Raw genomic sequence first — 18,147 nt, 5'->3', positions numbered from 1 at the left:
TCAATTGATTGGACATGACTTGGAAAGGCAAACACCTGTCTATATAAGGTCACACCGTTGACAGTGCATGTCAGAGCAAAAACCAAGCCACGATGTCAAAGGAATTGTCCGTACAGCTCAGAGACAGGATTGTGTCGAGGCATAGATCTCGGGGAAGGATACCAAAAAATGTATGCCGCATTGAAGGTCCCCAAGAACACAGTGGCCTCCGTCATTCTTAAATGGAAGTATGGAATCACCAAGACTCTTCCTAGAGCTGGCGGACCCAGCCAAACTGAGCAATCGGGGGAGAAGGGCCTTGGTCAGGGAGGTGAACAAGGACCCGATGGTCACTCTGACAGAGCTCCAGAGTTCCTCTGTGGAGATGGGAGAACCTTCCAGAAGGACAACCATCTCTGAAGCACTCCACCAATCAGGCTTTAATGGTAGAGTGGCCAGACATAGCTTTTAGTGAGAAGTGGCCTCCATGACAGCCCGCTTGGGGCCAAAAGGCACCTCAGACCATGAGAAACAAGATTTTCTGGTCTGATGAAACCTAGATTTAACTATTTGGCCTGAATGTCAAGCGACACATCTGGAGAAAACCAGGCACCATCCCTACGGTGAAGCATGGTGGTGGCAGCATCATGTCTGGAGGAAACCTGGCACCATCCCTACGGTGAAGCATGGTGGTGGTGGGAGCATCCTGCTGTGGGGATGTTTTTCAGCAGCAGGGACTGGGAGACTAGACAGGATCGAGGGAACGCAGGAGTGGCTTCGGGACAAGTCTCTGAATGTTCTTGACTGGCCCAGCCAGTATCCGGACTTGAACCCAATCGAACATCTCTGGAGAGACCTGAAAATAGCTGTCCAGCAACACTCCCCATCCAACCTGACAGAGTTTGAGAGGATCTGCAGAGAAGAATGGGAGAAACTCCCCAAATACAGGTGTGCCAAGCTTGTAGCTTCATACCCAAGAAGACTAGAGGCTGTAACCACTGCCAAAGGTACTTCAACAAAGTACTGAATAAAAAGGGTCTGAATACTTATGTAAATGTTTTTTTATTTATAGAACAGTCTTTATGGGGTATTCAGTTCACTTTCATAGCAGCCAAAATGTGGAACAGTGACAGGTTTAGGTTCCACATTATTTATAGAACAGGTATTCTGTGGCGATTGATGAGGGGGGAAAATCCTACTGAATCCAATTTAGAATAAGTAATAATTAATTAATTAATAATAATTCAGGCTGTAACTTAACAAAATGTGGGAAAAGTGAAGGGGCTGAAGTCATTCTAAAGGCACCGTGTCTTCCCCAGGTCAGTGGTGAGAGGTCACCGTTAGGGTCAGTGGTGAGAGGTCACCGTTAGGGTCAGTGGTGAGAGGTCACCGTTAGGGTCAGTGGTGAGAGGTCACCGTTAGGGTCAGTGGTGAGAGGTCACCGTTAGGGTCAGTGGTGAGAGGTCACCGTTAGGGTCAGTGGTGAGAGGTCACCGTTAGGGTCAGTGGTGAGAGGTCACCGTTAGGGTCAGTGGTGAGAGGTCACCGTTAGGGTCAGTGGTGAGAGGTCACCGTTAGGGTCAGTAGTGTACTGGATCGGTCAGGTACCTGTCTCTGAGGCGTGTCTTGACCAGGTCAGTAGTGACAGGTGAGAGGTCACCGCCAGGGGCACTGTAGACCAGTGTGCAACCCTCAGGCTTGCTGCTGTAGGAGTAGGGCAGGCTGTAGGTAGAGCTGTAGGGCTGCTGGGGGTCGTAGCTGCTGCTGTGGTAGTACACGCTACCGTTGTCGTCTGGCTGGCAGGACTGGACCTACACAACAACATCATCACATCTACGGTGTGTGTGTTACCTGGGGGATGCTGGTGCGTGTGTTACCTGGGGGGCTGGTGCATGTGTTACCTGGGGGGGGGATGCTGGTGCGTGTGTTACCTGGGGGGATGCTGGTGCGTGTGTTACCTGGGGGGCTGCTGGTGCGTGTGTTACCTGGGGGGCTGGTGCATGTGTTACCTGGGGGGGGATGCTGGTGCGTGTGTTACCTGGGGGGATGCTGGTGCGTGTGTTACCTGGGGGGATGCTGGTGCGTGTGTTACCTGGGGGGCTGGTGCATGTGTTACCTGGGGGGGATGCTGGTGCGTGTGTTACCTGGGGGATGCTGGTGCGTGTGTTACCTGGGGGATGCTGGTGCGTGTGTTACCTGGGGGGGATGCTGGTGCGTGTGTTACCTGGGGGGGGATGCTGGTGCGTGTGTTACCTGGGGGGATGCTGGTGCGCGTGTTACCTGGGGGATGCTGGTGCGCGTGTTACCTGGGGGATGCTGGTGCGCGTGTTACCTGGGGGATGCTGGTGCGCGTGTTACCTGGGGGATGCTGGTGCGCGTGTTACCTGGGGGATGCTGGTGCGCGTGTTACCTGGGGGGATGCTGGTGCGTGTGTTACCTGGGGGATGCTGGTGCGTGTGTTACCTGGGGGGATGCTGGTGCGTGTGTTACCTGGGGGGATGCTGGTGCGCGTGTTACCTGGCGGGGGATGCTGGTGCGCGTGTTACCTGGGGGATGCTGGTGCGCGTGTTACCTGGGGGGATGCTGGTGCACGTGTTACCTGGGGGATGCTGGTGCGCGTGTTACCTGGGGGGATGCTGGTGCGCGTGTTACCTGGGGGGATGCTGGTGCGCGTGTTACCTGGGGGATGCTGGTGCGCGTGTTACCTGGGGGGATGCTGGTGCGCGTGTTACCTGGGGGGATGCTGGTGCGTGTGTTACCTGGGGGGATGCTGGTGCGTGTGTTACCTGGGGGATGCTGGTGCGTGTGTTACCTGGGGGGATACTGGTGCGTGTGTTACCTGGGGGGATGCTGGTGCGTGTGTTACCTGGGGGATGCTGGTGCGCGTGTTACCTGGGGGATGCTGGTACGCGTGTTACCTGGGGGATGCTGGTACGCGTGTTACCTGGGGGATGCTGGTACGCGTGTTACCTGGGGGGATGCTGGTACGCGTGTTACCTGGGGGGATGCTGGTACGCGTGTTACCTGGGGGGTGCTGGTACGCGTGTTACCTGGGGGGATGCTGGTGCGTGTGTTACCTGGGGGGGATGCTGGTGCGTGTGTTACCTGGGGGATGCTGGTGCGTGTGTTACCTGGGGGATGCTGATCCCTTTGCGTATCTGCTCCTGTTCCCAGCGTGACACCTCCTCATCCTGACCTCCAGTATCCAACGCCTCGTCATCACTACCCTCTATACCTAGTAGAGGAGAGAGAGGGTGGGGAATGGGGTTACAGAGCCTTCAGAATGGGTTCATACCCCTTGATTTAATCCACAAAAATCTCTCCCACCTACACAAAATACCCCATAGTGACAAATTGAAAAGCTGTTTTTAGAAATGTTTCAAATCAAATCAAATTTATTTATATAGCCCTTCGTACATCAGCTGATATCTCAAAGTGCTGTACACTGAGATATTACATTTCACACGTCCCTGAGTCAATACATGTTAGAATCACCTTTGGAAGCAATTACAGCTGGGAGTCTTTCCGGGCCAGTCTCTAAGAGTCTTTCCGGGCCAGTCTCTAAGAGTCTTTCTGGGCCAGTCTCTAAGAGTCTTTCCGGGCCAGTCTCTAAGAGTCTTTCCGGGCCAGTCTCTAAGAGTCTTTCCGGGCCAGTCTCTAAGAGTCTTTCCGGGCCAGTCTCTAAGAGTCTTTCCGGGCCAGTCTCTAAGAGTCTTTCTGGGCCAGTCTCTAAGAGTCTTTCTGAGTCAGTCTCTAAGAGTCTTTCTGGGCCAGTCTCTAAGAGCTGGGAGTCTTTCTGGGCCAGTCTCTAAGAGCTGGGAGTCTTTCTGGGCCAGTCTCTAAGAGCTGGGAGTCTTTCTGGGTCAGTCTCTAAGAGCTGGGAGTCTTTCTGGGTCAGTCTCTAAGAGCTGGGAGTCTTTCTGGGTCAGTCTAAGAGCTGGGAGTCTTTCTGGGTCAGTCTAAGAGATGGGAGTCTTTCTGGGCCAGTCTACCGGTAGTAGTAGTAGTATATTGGTAGTAGTAGTAGTATATTGGTAGTAGTAGTAGTAGTAGTATATTGGTAGTAGTAGTAGTATATTGGTAGCAGTAGTAGTAGTAGTAGTAGTATATTGGTAGCAGTAGTAGTATATTGGTAGTAGTAGTATATTGGTAGCAGTAGTAGTATATTGGTAGTAGTAGCAGTAGTATATTGGTAGTAGTAGTATATTGGTAGTAGTAGTATATTGGTAGTAGTCTATTGGTAGCAGTAGTAGTCTATTGGTAGCAGTAGTAGTAGCAGTAGTATCGGTAGTAGTAGCATATTGGTAGTGTAGTAGTAGTAGTGTATTGGTGGTAGTAGTATATCGGTAGTAGTAGTAGTATATTGGTAGCAGTAGTAGTATATTGGTAGCAGTAGTAGTAGTAGTATACCGGTAGTAGTATATTGGTAGTAGTAGCATATTGGTAGTGTATTAGTGTATTGGTGGTAGTAGTATATCGGTAGTGTAGTAGTAGATTGGTATTAGTAGTGTATTGGTGGTGGTAGTAGTATATTGTTAGTGTAGTAGTATATCGGTAGTAGTAGTAGTAGATTGGTAGTAGTAGTGTATTGGTGGTAGTAGTATATCGGTAGTTGTAGTAGTAGTAGATTGGTAGTAGTGTATTGGTGGTAGTAGTATATCGGTAGTAGTAGTAGTAGTAGATTGGTAGTAGTAGTGTATTGGTGGTAGTAGTATATTGGTAGCAGTAGCAGTAGTAGTAGTAGTAGTAGTAGTAGTAGTTCGGTAGTGTAGTAGTATCCACTGAGCGGACAAAACATTAAGAACACCTGCTCTTTCCATGACAGACTGACCAGGTGAAAGCTGTTCCTTTATTGATGTCACTTTGTTAAATCCACTTCAAATCAGTGACAGCCGAGACATGGATTGTGACTGTGTGCCATTCAGAGGGTGAACTGGCAAGACAAACTATTTAAGTGCCCTTGAAAGGGGTATGGTAGTTGGTGCCAGGGCTACCGGTTTGAGTGTGTCAAGAACTGCAACGCTGCAGGGTTTTTTCACACTCAACAGTTTCCTCAAAGGACATCCAGTCAACTTGACACATCTGTGGGAAACATTGCAGTCAACATGGGCCAGCATCCCTGTGGAACGCTTTCAACACCTTGTAGAGTCAACATGGACCAGCATCCCTGTGGAACGCTTTCAACACCTTGTAGAGTCAACATGGGCCAGCATCCCTGTGGAACGCTTTCAACACCTTGTAGAGTCAACATGGGCCAGCATCCCTGTGGAACGCTTTCAACACCTTGTAGAGTCAACATGGGCCAGCATCCCTGTGGAACGCTTTGGACACCTTGTAGAGTCAACATGGGCCAGCATCCCTGTGGAATGCTTTCATCACCTTGTAGAGTCAACATGGACCAGCATCCCTGTGGAACACTTTCATCACCTTGTAGAGTCAACATGGGTCAGCATCCCTGTGGAACGCTTTCATCACCTTGTAGAGTCAACATGGGCCAGCATCCCTGTGGAACGCTTTGGACACCTTGTAGAGTCAACATGGGCCAGCATCCCTGTGGAATGCTTTCATCACCTTGTAGAGTCAACATGGACCAGCATCCCTGTGGAACACTTTCATCACCTTGTAGAGTCAACATGGGTCAGCATCCCTGTGGAACGCTTTCTACACCTTGTAGAGTCAACATGGGCCAGCATCCCTGTGGAACGCTTTAGACACCTTGTAGAGTCAACATGGACCAGCATCCCCGTGGAACGCTTTAGACACCTTGTAGAGTCAACATGGGGCAGCATCCCTGTAGGACGCTTTCAACACCTTGTAGAGTCAACATGGGCCAGTATCCCTGTGGAACACTTTCATCACCTTGTAGAGTCAACATGGGCCAGCATCCCTGTGGAACGCTTTCCAACACCTTGTAGAGTCAACATGGGCCAGCATCCCTGTGGAACGCTTTCCAACACCTTGTAGAGTCAACATGGACCAGCATCCCTGTGGAACGCTTTCAACACCTTGTAGAGTCAACATGGGCCAGCATCCCTGTAGGACGCTTTTGTAGAGTCACATGGGCCAGCATCCCTGTAGAGTCAACACCTTGTAGAGCCAGCATCCCTGTGGAACGCTTTCAACACCTTGTAGAGTCAACATGGGCCAGTATCCCTGTGGAACACTTTCATCACCTTGTAGAGTCAACATGGGCCAGCATCCCTGTGGAACGCCAGCATCCCTTCCAACACCTTGTAGAGTCAACATGGGCCAGCATCCCTGTGGAACGCTTTCCAACACCTTGTAGAGTCAACATGGACCAGCATCCCTGTGGAACACTTTCATCACCTTGTAGAGTCAACATGGGCCAGCATCCCTGTGGAACGCTTTCATCACCTTGTAGAGTCAACATGGGCCAGCATCCCTGTGGAACACTTTCATCACCTTGTAGAGTCAACATGGGCCAGCATCCCTGTGGAACGCTTTCATCACCTTGTAGAGTCAACATGGGCCAGCATCCCTGTGGAACACTTTCATCACCTTGTAGAGTCAACATGGGCCAGCATCCCTGTGGAACGCTTTCATCACCTTGTAGAGTCAACATGGGCCAGCATCCCTGTGGAACGCTTTCAACACCTTGTAGAGTCAACATGGGCCAGCATCCCTGTGGAACGCTTTCATCACCTTGTAGAGTCAACATGGGCCAGCATCCCTGTGGAACGCTTTCATCACCTTGTAGAGTCAACATGGGCCAGCATCCCTGTGGAACGCACCTTGTAGAGTCATCACCCCTTGTTGTAGAGTCAACATGGGCCAGCATCCCTGTGGAACGCTTTAGACACCTTGTAGAGTCAACATGGGCCAGCATCCCTGTAGAACGCTTTCAACACCTTGTAGAGTCAACATGGGTCAGCATCCCTGTGGAACGCTTTCATCACCTTGTAGAGTCAACATGGGCCAGCATCCCTGTGGAACGTAGAGTCAACATGGGCCAGCATCCCTCATCACCTTGTAGAGTCAACATGGGCCAGCATCCCTGTGGAACGCTTTCAACACCTTTCAACACCTTGTAGAGTCAACATTCAACACCTTTGTAGGCAACAGCATCCCTGTAGGAACACCTTGTAGAGTTTCCCCAACACCTTGTAGAGTCAACATGGGCCAGCATCCCTGTAGAACGCTTTCAACACCTTGTAGAGTCAACATGGGCCAGCATCCCTGTGAGTAGAGTCAACATGGGCCAGCATCCCTGTCATCACCTTGTAGAGTCAACATGGGCCAGCATCCCTGTGGAACACTTTCATCACCTTGTAGAGTCAACATGGGCCAGCATCCCTGTGGAACACTTTCAACACCTTGTAGAGTCAACATGGGCCAGCATCATCCACCTGTAGAGTCGCTTGGGCAACACCTCCCTGTAGAGTCAACATCAACATGGGCCAGCATCCCTGTAGAACGCTTTCAACACCTTGTAGAGTCAACATGGGCCAGCATCCCTGTGGAACGCTTTCAACACCTTGTAGAATCCCTGACAAAATGAGGTTGTTGTGGGGGCACAAGGAGAGGTGCAACTCAGTGTTAGGAAGGTGTTATTAATGTTTGATATACTAAGTGTAAATGTAACTAACCTATCTCCTCTGCTATCCTCGTCCTCTGGCTCTTGTTCTTGACTCCACTGAAGCTGATCCTCTTCTCGTCTTCGTCTTCGTCGTCGCTCCCGTCTCCCTCCTCTTCCTCCTCTCGGACCAGACGCTTCTTGGGCGTGTCCGTCTCCACCAGGGGGGCGTCGCCGCCTAGCTCCCTCGCCATCTGACGACGCTTCCTTGCCGCGTGGATGAAGGCAGCGTCTGGGATCTCACCTGGACAGAGGTCAGAGGTCAGTAAAATTAAAAAGGTGAAGATTCTTAGCATCGTGTCAGCTGCTCGTCATGGCAAACATGTTAAGATAGGAGGACAGGTCAGAGGACAGGAGCCAGTAAGATTAAACATGTTAAGACAGGAGGACAGGTCAGAGGTCAGGAGCCAATAAGATTAAACATGTTAAGACAGGAGGACAGGTCAGAGGTCAGGAGTCAGTAAGATTAAACATGTTAAGACAGGAGGACAGGTCAGAGGACAGGAGCCAGTAAGATTAAACATGTTAAGATAGGAGGACAGGTCAGAGGACAGGAGCCAGTAAGATTAAACATGTTAAGACAGGAGGACAGGTCAGAGGTCAGGAGTCAGTAAGATTAAACATGTTAAGACAGGAGGACAGGTCAGAGGTCAGTAAGATTAAACATGTTGAGACAGGAGGACAGGTCAGAGGTCAGTAAGATTAAACATGTTGAGACAGGAGGACAGGTCAGAGGACAGGAGCCAGTAAGATTAAACATGTTAAGACAGGAGGACAGGTCAGAGGTCAGGAGTCAGTAAGATTAAACATGTTAAGACAGGAGGACAGGTCAGAGGTCAGTAAGATTAAACATGTTGAGACAGGAGGACAGGTCAGAGGTCAGTAAGATTAAACATGTTGAGACATATCAAGGAGTTGACGTGATGGCAGTGGGGTTTTTACACCCAACGGAATGCGGGTAGATATTTTGTCATTGGTGGGTAGAATGTCTACTTCACCATCCTCACTGGCGGCGGGGGGGGTCACAAAATAGCATTATGGGAACAGATTTATTTATTTCCAATCCAAAAGGCCACATATAGAAGTTGTTTCTAATTAACCCTAAAAGGCTAAAACCCCCTTTTTTTTTGGGGGGGGCTAGTTACATCATTCTGTTCCCACACAAACTATGTTTGAGTTTGCCGTCTTCTGCCTAGCAAGGAGCAGTTTCTCCATTCATCTATATATATATATATATATATATATATATATATATATATATATATATTCCATCCATAGTTTTTATGCATATCACGACAACTGATGGAAACAGGACATTTCTGTACAATTATAATAAACGCAGACAGATGATGTTCCACAGTGGGATTTTTTGTATCGGTAAAATGAATTATAATTTTTTTTAAATTAAGAAACACATGCCACATAGCATATGGGAAAACGGTGATAATTTCTGTTAATTCATTCCAACCAAAACCGACCTCAAAAAGCTCTAATTGCTCAGCACTACAAGGTGACCTAACATCGACATGTTAGGAAAAAAAACGTCGTCGGTTGATCATCTTTAAAAAGTCAGCGATGAGATATGAAATGATTACGTCGGTTCTCCCCACAGTTGGACAGTTGAGAGTAAGCAGTCCCCAGCAAGGAAAAATAACCATAGCTCAACGTGTCAGCCTCTACTAAGGCTGAGAAACACTTCTCTACCTGAACGCGTTAATGTAGCCTGATAGTAGATTGGTGGTTAGAGTGGAGGGGCGGCAGGTAGCCTAGTGGTTAGAGTGTAGAGGAGGCAGGTTGCCTAGTGGTTAGAGTGGAGGGGAGGCAGGTTGCCTAGCGGTTAGAGTGTAGAGGAGGCAGGTAGCCTAGCGGTTAGAGTGGAGGGGCGGCAGGTAGCCTAGTGGTTAGAGTGGAGGGGCGGCAGGTAGCCTAGTGGTTAGAGTGGAGGGGCGGCAGGTAGCCTAGTGGTTAGAGTGTAGGGGCGGCAGGTAGCCTAGTGGTTAGAGTGGAGGGGCGGCAGGTAGCCTAGTGGTTAGAGTGGAGGGGCGGCAGGTAGCCTAGTGGTTAGAGTGTAGGGGCGGCAGGTAGCCTAGTGGTTAGAGTGGATGGGGAGGCAGGTAGCCTAGTGGTTAGAGTGGAGGGGCGGCAGGTAGCCTAGTGGTTAGAGTGGAGGGGCGACAGGTAGCCTAGTGGTTTGAGTGGAGGGCGGCAGGTAGCCTAGTGGTTAGAGTGGAGGGATGGCAGGTAGCCTAGTGGTTAGAGTGGAGGGGTGGCAGGTAGCCTAGTGGTTAGAATGGAGGGGCGGCAGGTAGCCTAGTGGTTAGAGTGGAGGGGCGGCAGGTAGCCTAGTGGTTAGAGTGGAGGGGTGGCAGGTAGCCTAGTGGTTAGAATGGAGGGGCGGCAGGTAGCCTAGTGGTTAGAATGGAGGGGCGGCAGGTAGCCTAGTGGTTAGAGTGGAGGGCCAGTAACCAAAAAGTCGCTGGATCGAATCCCCAAGGTAAAAATCTGTCGTTCTGACCCTGAGAACAAGGCAGTTAACCCACTGTTCCCTGGGCGCCATGGGCAAGGAAGTTAACCCACTGTTCCCTGGGCGCCATGGGCAAGGCAGTTAACCCACTGTTCCCTGGGCGCCATGGGCAAGGCAGTTAACCCACTGTTCCCTGGGCGCCATGGGCAAGGCAGTTAACCCACTGTTCCCTGGGCGCCGTGGGTGTCGATTAAGGCAGCCCCCCCCCTCACGCACCTCTCTGACTCAGAGGGGTAAATGCGATAGACGCATTTCAGTTGAAGCCATTCAGTTGTAGATCTGACTAGGTATCCTCCACTTATAGGGACCAGGGTTTAATTAGGGAAATCTCCACCATCACCTCGGGTCCTGGTCGTCGGGTCCTGGTCTTTGCCTCAGACTAATACAACGGTTGACAGACTGCCGTCACCTGTCGACCAGAGCCCAAAGCGAACAGGAAACCATCTCCATTACCTGGACGCAGGGTGCTGAGCGTGGACAAGGTGCTGGTGTTTGAGAAGGCTCCGGAGCCCAAAGCGAACAGGAAACCATCTCCATTACCTGGACGCAGGGTGCTGAGCGTGGACAAGGTGCTGGTGTTTGAGAAGGCTCCGGAGCCCAAAGCGAACAGGAAACCATCTCCATTACCTGGACGCAGGGTGCTGAGCGTGGACAAGGTGCTGGTGTTTGAGAAGGCTCCAGCTGCAGTTGTCGTGGGAGTCTTGGAGGCGAGGCTCTGGCTTTGTGTCTTAGGCTCCTGTTCATCAGTACTGTCCACTTCCATCTCCTCCTCTCCTTGCTCACTGCCTGCCCTGCTGGCAGGCTCCTCTTTAATGGAGGCCAGGGGCTGGGGCCACACGTCTGGAGAGAGAGGGGGGGGGGCACACACAGCATGTTAACACACATACATTAATACACACTGCATGGTAACACACAGATTTGCTTATAATTCTGTGGCATTATTTTATAGTATAGTACCCAATAGTACCTATCCCCCCAATAGTACAAATAGTACCCCTCCCCCCCAATAGTACAAATAGTACCTATCCCCCCAATAGTACCTATCCCCCAATAGTAACTATCCCCCAATAGTACAAATAGTACCTATCCCCCCAATAGTACAAATAGTACCTACCCCCAATAGTACAAATAGTACCTATCCCCCCCAATAGTACAAATAGTACCTATCCCCCAATAGTACAAATAGTACCTATCCCCCCCAATAGTACAAATAGTACCTATCCCCCCCCAATAGTACAAATAGTACCTATCCCCCCCAATAGTACAAATAGTACCTATCCCCCCCCAATAGTACAAATAGTACCTACCCCCCCAATAGTACAAATAGTACCTACCCCCCCAATAGTACAAATAGTACCTATCCCCCCCCAATAGTACAAATAGTACCCATCCCCCCCCAATAGTACAAATAGTACCTATCCCCCAATAGTACAAATAGTACCTATCCCCCAATAGTACAAATAGTACCTACCCCCCAATAGTACAAATAGTACCTATCCCCCAATAGTACAAATAGTACCTATCCCCCAATAGTACAAATAGTACCTACCCCCCCCCAATAGTACAAATAGTACCTACCCCCAATAGTACAAATAGTACCTATCCCCCAATAGTACAAATAGTACCTATCCCCCCCAATAGTACAAATAGTACCTATCCCCCAATAGTACAAATAGTACCTATCCCCCCCCCAATAGTACAAATAGTACCTATCCCCCCTCAATAGTACAAATAGTACCTATCCCCCAATAGTACAAATAGTACCTACCCCCCCCAATAGTACAAATAGTACCTATCCCCCAATAGTACAAATAGTACCTACCCCCAATAGTACAAATAGTACCTATCCCCCCCAATAGTACAAATAGTACCTATCCCCCCCAATAGTACAAATAGTACCTATCCCCCAATAGTACAAATAGTACCTACCCCCCCAATAGTACAAATAGTACCTACCCCCAATAGTACAAATAGTACCTATCCCCCCCAATAGTACAAATAGTACCTATCCCCCAATAGTACAAATAGTACCTATCCCCCCCCAATAGTACAAATAGTACCTATCCCCCAATAGTACAAATAGTACCTATCCCCCCCCAATAGTACAAATAGTACCTATCCCCCTCAATAGTACAAATAGTACCTATCCCCCAATAGTACAAATAGTACCTATCCCCCAATAGTACAAATAGTACCTACCCCCAATAGTACAAATAGTACCTATCCCCCCCAATAGTACAAATAGTACCTATCCCCCAATAGTACAAATAGTACCTATCCCCCAATAGTACAAATAGTACCTATCCCCCACCAAGAGTACAAATAGTACCTATCCCCCACCAAGAGTACAAATAGTACCTATCCCCCACCAAGAGTACAAATAGTACCTATCCCCCAATAGTACAAATAGTACCTATCCCCCCCCACCAAGAGTACAAATAGTACCTATCCCCCAATAGTACAAATAGTACATATCCCCCAATAGTACAAATAGTACCTATCCCCCAATAGTACAAATAGTACCTATCCCCCAATAGTACAAATAGTACCTATCCCCCAATAGTACAAATAGTACCTATCCCCCCAATAGTACATATCCCCCACCAATAGTACATATCCCCCAATAGTACAAATAGTACCTATCCCCCCAATAGTACATATCCCCCCAATAGTACATATCCCCCCCAATAGTACATATCCCCCACAAATAGTACATATCCCCCACCAATAGTACAAATAGTGCCTATCCCCCACCAATAGTACAAATAGTGCCTATCCCCCACCAATAGTACAAATAGACCTATCCCCACCAATAGTACAAATAGTACCTATCCCCCACCAATAGTACAAATAGTACCTATCCCCACCAATAGTACAAATAGTACCTATCCCCCCAATAGTACCTATCCCCCAATAGTACAAATAGTACCCATCCCCCAATAGTACAAATAGTACCCGTCCCCCAATAGTACAAATAGTACCTATCCCCCAATAGTACAAATAGTACCTATCCCCCCCAATAGTACATATCCCCCACCAATAGTACAAATAGTACCTACCCCCCCCAATAGTACAAATAGTACCTATCCCCCCCCAATAGTACAAATAGTACCTATCCCCCCCAATAGTACAAATAGTACCTATCCCCCAATAGTACAAATAGTACCTATCCCCACCAAGAGTACAAATAGTACCTATCCCCCACCAAGAGTACAAATAGTACCTATCCCCCACCAAGAGTACAAATAGTACCTATCCCCCACCAAGAGTACAAATAGTACCTATCCCCCACCAAGAGTACAAATAGTACCTATCCCCCAATAGTACAAATAGTACCTATCACCCCAATAGTACAAATAGTACCTATCCCCCAATAGTACAAATAGTACCTATCCCCCAATAGTACAAATAGTACCTATCCCCCCAATAGTACAAATAGTACCTATCCCCCCAATAGTACAAATAGTACCTATCCCCCCCAATAGTACATATCCCCACCAATAGTACATATCCCCCAATAGTACAAATAGTACCTATCCCCCAATAGTACATATCCCCCCCCAATAGTACATATCCCCCCAATAGTACATATCCCCCACAAATAGTACATATCCCCCACCAATAGTACAAATAGTGCCTATCCCCCACCAATAGTACAAATAGTGCCTATCCCCCACCAATAGTACAAATAGTGCCTATCCCCCACCAATAGTACAAATAGACCTATCCCCACCAATAGTACAAATAGTACCTATCCCCCACCAATAGTACAAATAGTACCTATCCCCACCAATAGTACAAATAGTACCTATCCCCCCAATAGTACCTATCCCCCAATAGTACAAATAGTACCCATCCCCCAATAGTACAAATAGTACCCGTCCCCCAATAGTACAAATAGTACCTATCCCCCCAATAGTACAAATAGTACCTATCCCCCCAATAGTACATATCCCCCACCAATAGTACATATCCCCCACCAATAGTACAAATAGTACCTATCCCCCCATAGTACATATCCCCCAATAGTACATATCCCCCCCAATAGTACATATCCCCCACCAATAGTACATATCCCCCACAAATAGTACATATCCCCCACCAATAGTACAAATAGTACCTATCCCCCACCAATAGTACAAATAGTGCCTATCCCCCACCAATAGTACAAATAGTGCCTATCCCCCACTAATAGTACAAATAGTACCTATCCCCACCAATAGTACAAATAGTACCTATCCCCACCAATAGTACAAATAGTACCTATCCCCACCAATAGTACAAATAGTACCTATCCCCACCAATAGTACAAATAGTACCCCCCCAATAGTACAAATAGTACCTGTCCCCCAATAGTACCTATCCCCCCCAATAGTACAAATAGTACCTATCCCCCCAATAGTACAAATAGTACCTATCCCCCCAATAGTACAAATAGTACCTATCCCCCAATAGTACAAATAGTACCTAACCCCCAATAGTACAAATAGTACCTACCCCCCAATAGTACAAATAGTACCTATCCCCCCCCCAATAGTACCTATCTCCCCCAATAGTACAAATAGTACCTATCCCCCCCCCAATAGTACAAATAGTACCTATCCCCCAATAGTACAAATAGTACCTATCCCCCAATAGTACAAATAGTACCTACCCCCAATAGTACAAATAGTACCTATCCCCCCCAATAGTACAAATAGTACCTATCCCCCAATAGTACAAATAGTACCTACCCCCCAATAGTACAAATAGTACCTACCCCCAATAGTACAAATAGTACCTATCCCCCATAGTACAAATAGTACCTATCCCCCCCCCAATAGTACAAATAGTACATATCCCCCCCAATAGTACAAATAGTACCTATCCCCCAATAGTACAAATAGTACCTATCCCCCCTCAATAGTACAAATAGTACCTATCCCCCAATAGTACAAATAGTACCTACCCCCCCCAATAGTACAAATAGTACCTATCCCCCCCAATAGTACAAATAGTACCTATCCCCCCCCAATAGTACAAATAGTACCTATCCCCCAATAGTACAAATAGTACCTATCCCCCACCAAGAGTACAAATAGTACCTATCCCCCACCAAGAGTACAAATAGTACCTATCCCCCACCAAGAGTACAAATAGTACCTATCCCCCAATAGTACAAATAGTACCTATCCCCCACCAAGAGTACAAATAGTACCTATCCCCCCAATAGTACAAATAGTACATATCCCCCAATAGTACAAATAGTACCTATCCCCCCAATAGTACAAATAGTACCTATCCCCCCAATAGTACAAATAGTACCTATCCCCCAATAGTACAAATAGTACCTATCCCCCCAATAGTACATATCCCCCACCAATAGTACAAATAGTACCTATCCCCCAATAGTACATATCCCCCCAATAGTACATATCCCCCCCCAATAGTACATATCCCCCACAAATAGTACATATCCCCCACCAATAGTACAAATAGTGCCTATCCCCCACCAATAGTACAAATAGTGCCTATCCCCCACCAATAGTACAAATAGTGCCTATCCCCCACCAATAGTACAAATAGACCTATCCCCACCAATAGTACAAATAGTACCTATCCCCCACCAATAGTACAAATAGTACCTATCCCCACCAATAGTACAAATAGTACCTATCCCCCCAATAGTACCTATCCCCCAATAGTACAAATAGTACCCATCCCCCAATAGTACAAATAGTACCCGTCCCCCCAATAGTACAAATAGTACCTATCCCCCCAATAGTACAAATAGTACCTATCCCCCCCAATAGTACATATCCCCCACCAATAGTACATATCCCCCAATAGTACAAATAGTACCTATCCCCCCATAGTACATATCCCCCCCCAATAGTACATATCCCCCCAATAGTACATATCCCCCACCAATAGTACATATCCCCCACAAATAGTACATATCCCCCACCAATAGTACAAATAGTGCCTATCCCCCACCAATAGTACAAATAGTGCCTATCCCCCACCAATAGTACAAATAGTGCCTATCCCCCACTAATAGTACAAATAGTACCTATCCCCACCAATAGTACAAATAGTACCTATCCCCACCAATAGTACAAATAGTACCTATCCCCACCAATAGTACAAATAGTACCTATCCCCACCAATAGTACAAATAGTACCCCCCAATAGTACAAATAGTACCTGTCCCCCAATAGTACCTATCCCCCCAATAGTACAAATAGTACCTATCCCCCCCCATAGTACAAATAGTACCTATCCCCCCAATAGTACAAATAGTACATATCCCCCAATAGTACAAATAGTACCTATCCCCCAATAGTACAAATAGTACCTATCCCCCTCAATAGTACAAATAGTACCTATCCCCCCAATAGTACAAATAGTACCTACCCCCCCCAATAGTACAAATAGTACCTATCCCCCCCCAATAGTACAAATAGTACCTATCCCCCCCAATAGTACAAATAGTACCTATCCCCCAATAGTACAAATAGTACCTATCCCCCACCAAGAGTACAAATAGTACCTATCCCCCACCAAGAGTACAAATAGTACCTATCCCCCACCAAGAGTACAAATAGTACCTATCCCCCCCAATAGTACAAATAGTACCTATCCCCCACCAAGAGTACAAATAGTACCTATCCCCCAATAGTACAAATAGTACATATCCCCCAAATAGTACCTATCCCCCAATAGTACAAATAGTACCTATCCCCCAATAGTACAAATAGTACCTATCCCCCCAATAGTACAAATAGTACCTATCCCCCCCCCAATAGTACATATCCCCACCAATAGTACATATCCCCCAATAGTACAAATAGTACCTATCCCCCAATAGTACATATCCCCCCCAATAGTACATATCCCCCCAATAGTACATATCCCCCACAAATAGTACATATCCCCCACCAATAGTACAAATAGTGCCTATCCCCCACCAATAGTACAAATAGTGCCTATCCCCCACCAATAGTACAAATAGTGCCTATCCCCCACCAATAGTACAAATAGACCTATCCCCACCAATAGTACAAATAGTACCTATCCCCCACCAATAGTACAAATAGTACCTATCCCCACCAATAGTACAAATAGTACCTATCCCCCAATAGTACCTATCCCCCAATAGTACAAATAGTACCCATCCCCCCCAATAGTACAAATAGTACCCGTCCCCCCAATAGTACAAATAGTACCTATCCCCCACCAAGAGTACAAATAGTACCTATCCCCCACCAATAGTACATATCCCCCACCAATAGTACATATCCCCCAATAGTACAAATAGTACCTGTCCCCCCCATAGTACATATCCCCCCCAATAGTACATATCCCCCAATAGTACATATCCCCCACCAATAGTACATATCCCCCACAAATAGTACATATCCCCACCAATAGTACAAATAGTGCCTATCCCCCACCAATAGTACAAATAGTGCCTATCCCCCACCAATAGTACAAATAGTGCCTATCCCCCACTAATAGTACAAATAGTACCTATCCCCACCAATAGTACAAATAGTACCTATCCCCACCAATAGTACAAATAGTACCTATCCCCACCAATAGTACAAATAGTACCTATCCCCACCAATAGTACAAATAGTACCCCCCCCAATAGTACAAATAGTACCTATCCCCCCAATAGTACCTATCCCTCAATAGTACAAATAGTACCTATCCCCCCCAATAGTACAAATAGTACCTATCCCCCCAATAGTACAAATAGTACCTATCCCCCCCAATAGTACAAATAGTACCTATCCCCCCCCCAATAGTACAAATAGTACCTATCCCCCAATAGTACAAATAGTACCTATCCCCCCCCTAATAGTACAAATAGTACCTATCCCCCCCAATAGTACAAATAGTACCTATCCCCCCCCAATAGTACAAATAGTACCTATCCCCCCCAATAGTACCTATCCCCCAATAGTACCTATCTCCCCCAATAGTACAAATAGTACCTATCCCCCCAATAGTACAAATAGTACCTATCCCCCAATAGTACAAATAGTACCTATCCCCCCCAATA

General features: G+C 47.4%; 1 protein-coding gene and 1 long non-coding RNA gene across 3 annotated transcripts in view; both read right to left on the bottom strand.

Moving 5' to 3' along the window:
- paxbp1 (PAX3 and PAX7 binding protein 1) overlaps window positions 1-18,147 on the bottom strand; it is an 87,982-nt gene that overhangs the window by 62,465 nt on the left and 7,370 nt on the right. The window contains 4 exon segments of the mRNA XM_052520108.1: window positions 1,588-1,790; window positions 3,111-3,214; window positions 7,587-7,817; window positions 10,725-10,937. Coding sequence (XP_052376068.1) covers window positions 1,588-1,790; window positions 3,111-3,214; window positions 7,587-7,817; window positions 10,725-10,937 — 751 coding nt within the window.
- On the bottom strand, window positions 4,418-7,320 carry LOC127930584 (uncharacterized). 2 transcript variants are annotated; one of them, XR_008138269.1, is made up of 7 exons: window positions 7,218-7,320; window positions 6,595-6,690; window positions 6,403-6,546; window positions 6,307-6,354; window positions 5,937-5,984; window positions 5,599-5,646; window positions 4,418-5,262 (listed from the first exon to the last, which is right to left on the bottom strand). It is a non-coding gene; the product is annotated as an uncharacterized LOC127930584 (long non-coding RNA). The 2 variants fall into 2 exon arrangements; XR_008138270.1 differs by lacking the exons at window positions 5,937-5,984; window positions 6,595-6,690 and having other exon boundaries at window positions 5,599-5,694.

Source organism: Oncorhynchus keta, chromosome 6 (genome assembly GCF_023373465.1).
Source record: "Oncorhynchus keta strain PuntledgeMale-10-30-2019 chromosome 6, Oket_V2, whole genome shotgun sequence".
Taxonomy (NCBI): domain Eukaryota; kingdom Metazoa; phylum Chordata; class Actinopteri; order Salmoniformes; family Salmonidae; genus Oncorhynchus; species Oncorhynchus keta.
Note: the sequence above shows the minus strand (reverse complement) of the source record. Positions and strands in the feature narration are given on the sequence as shown.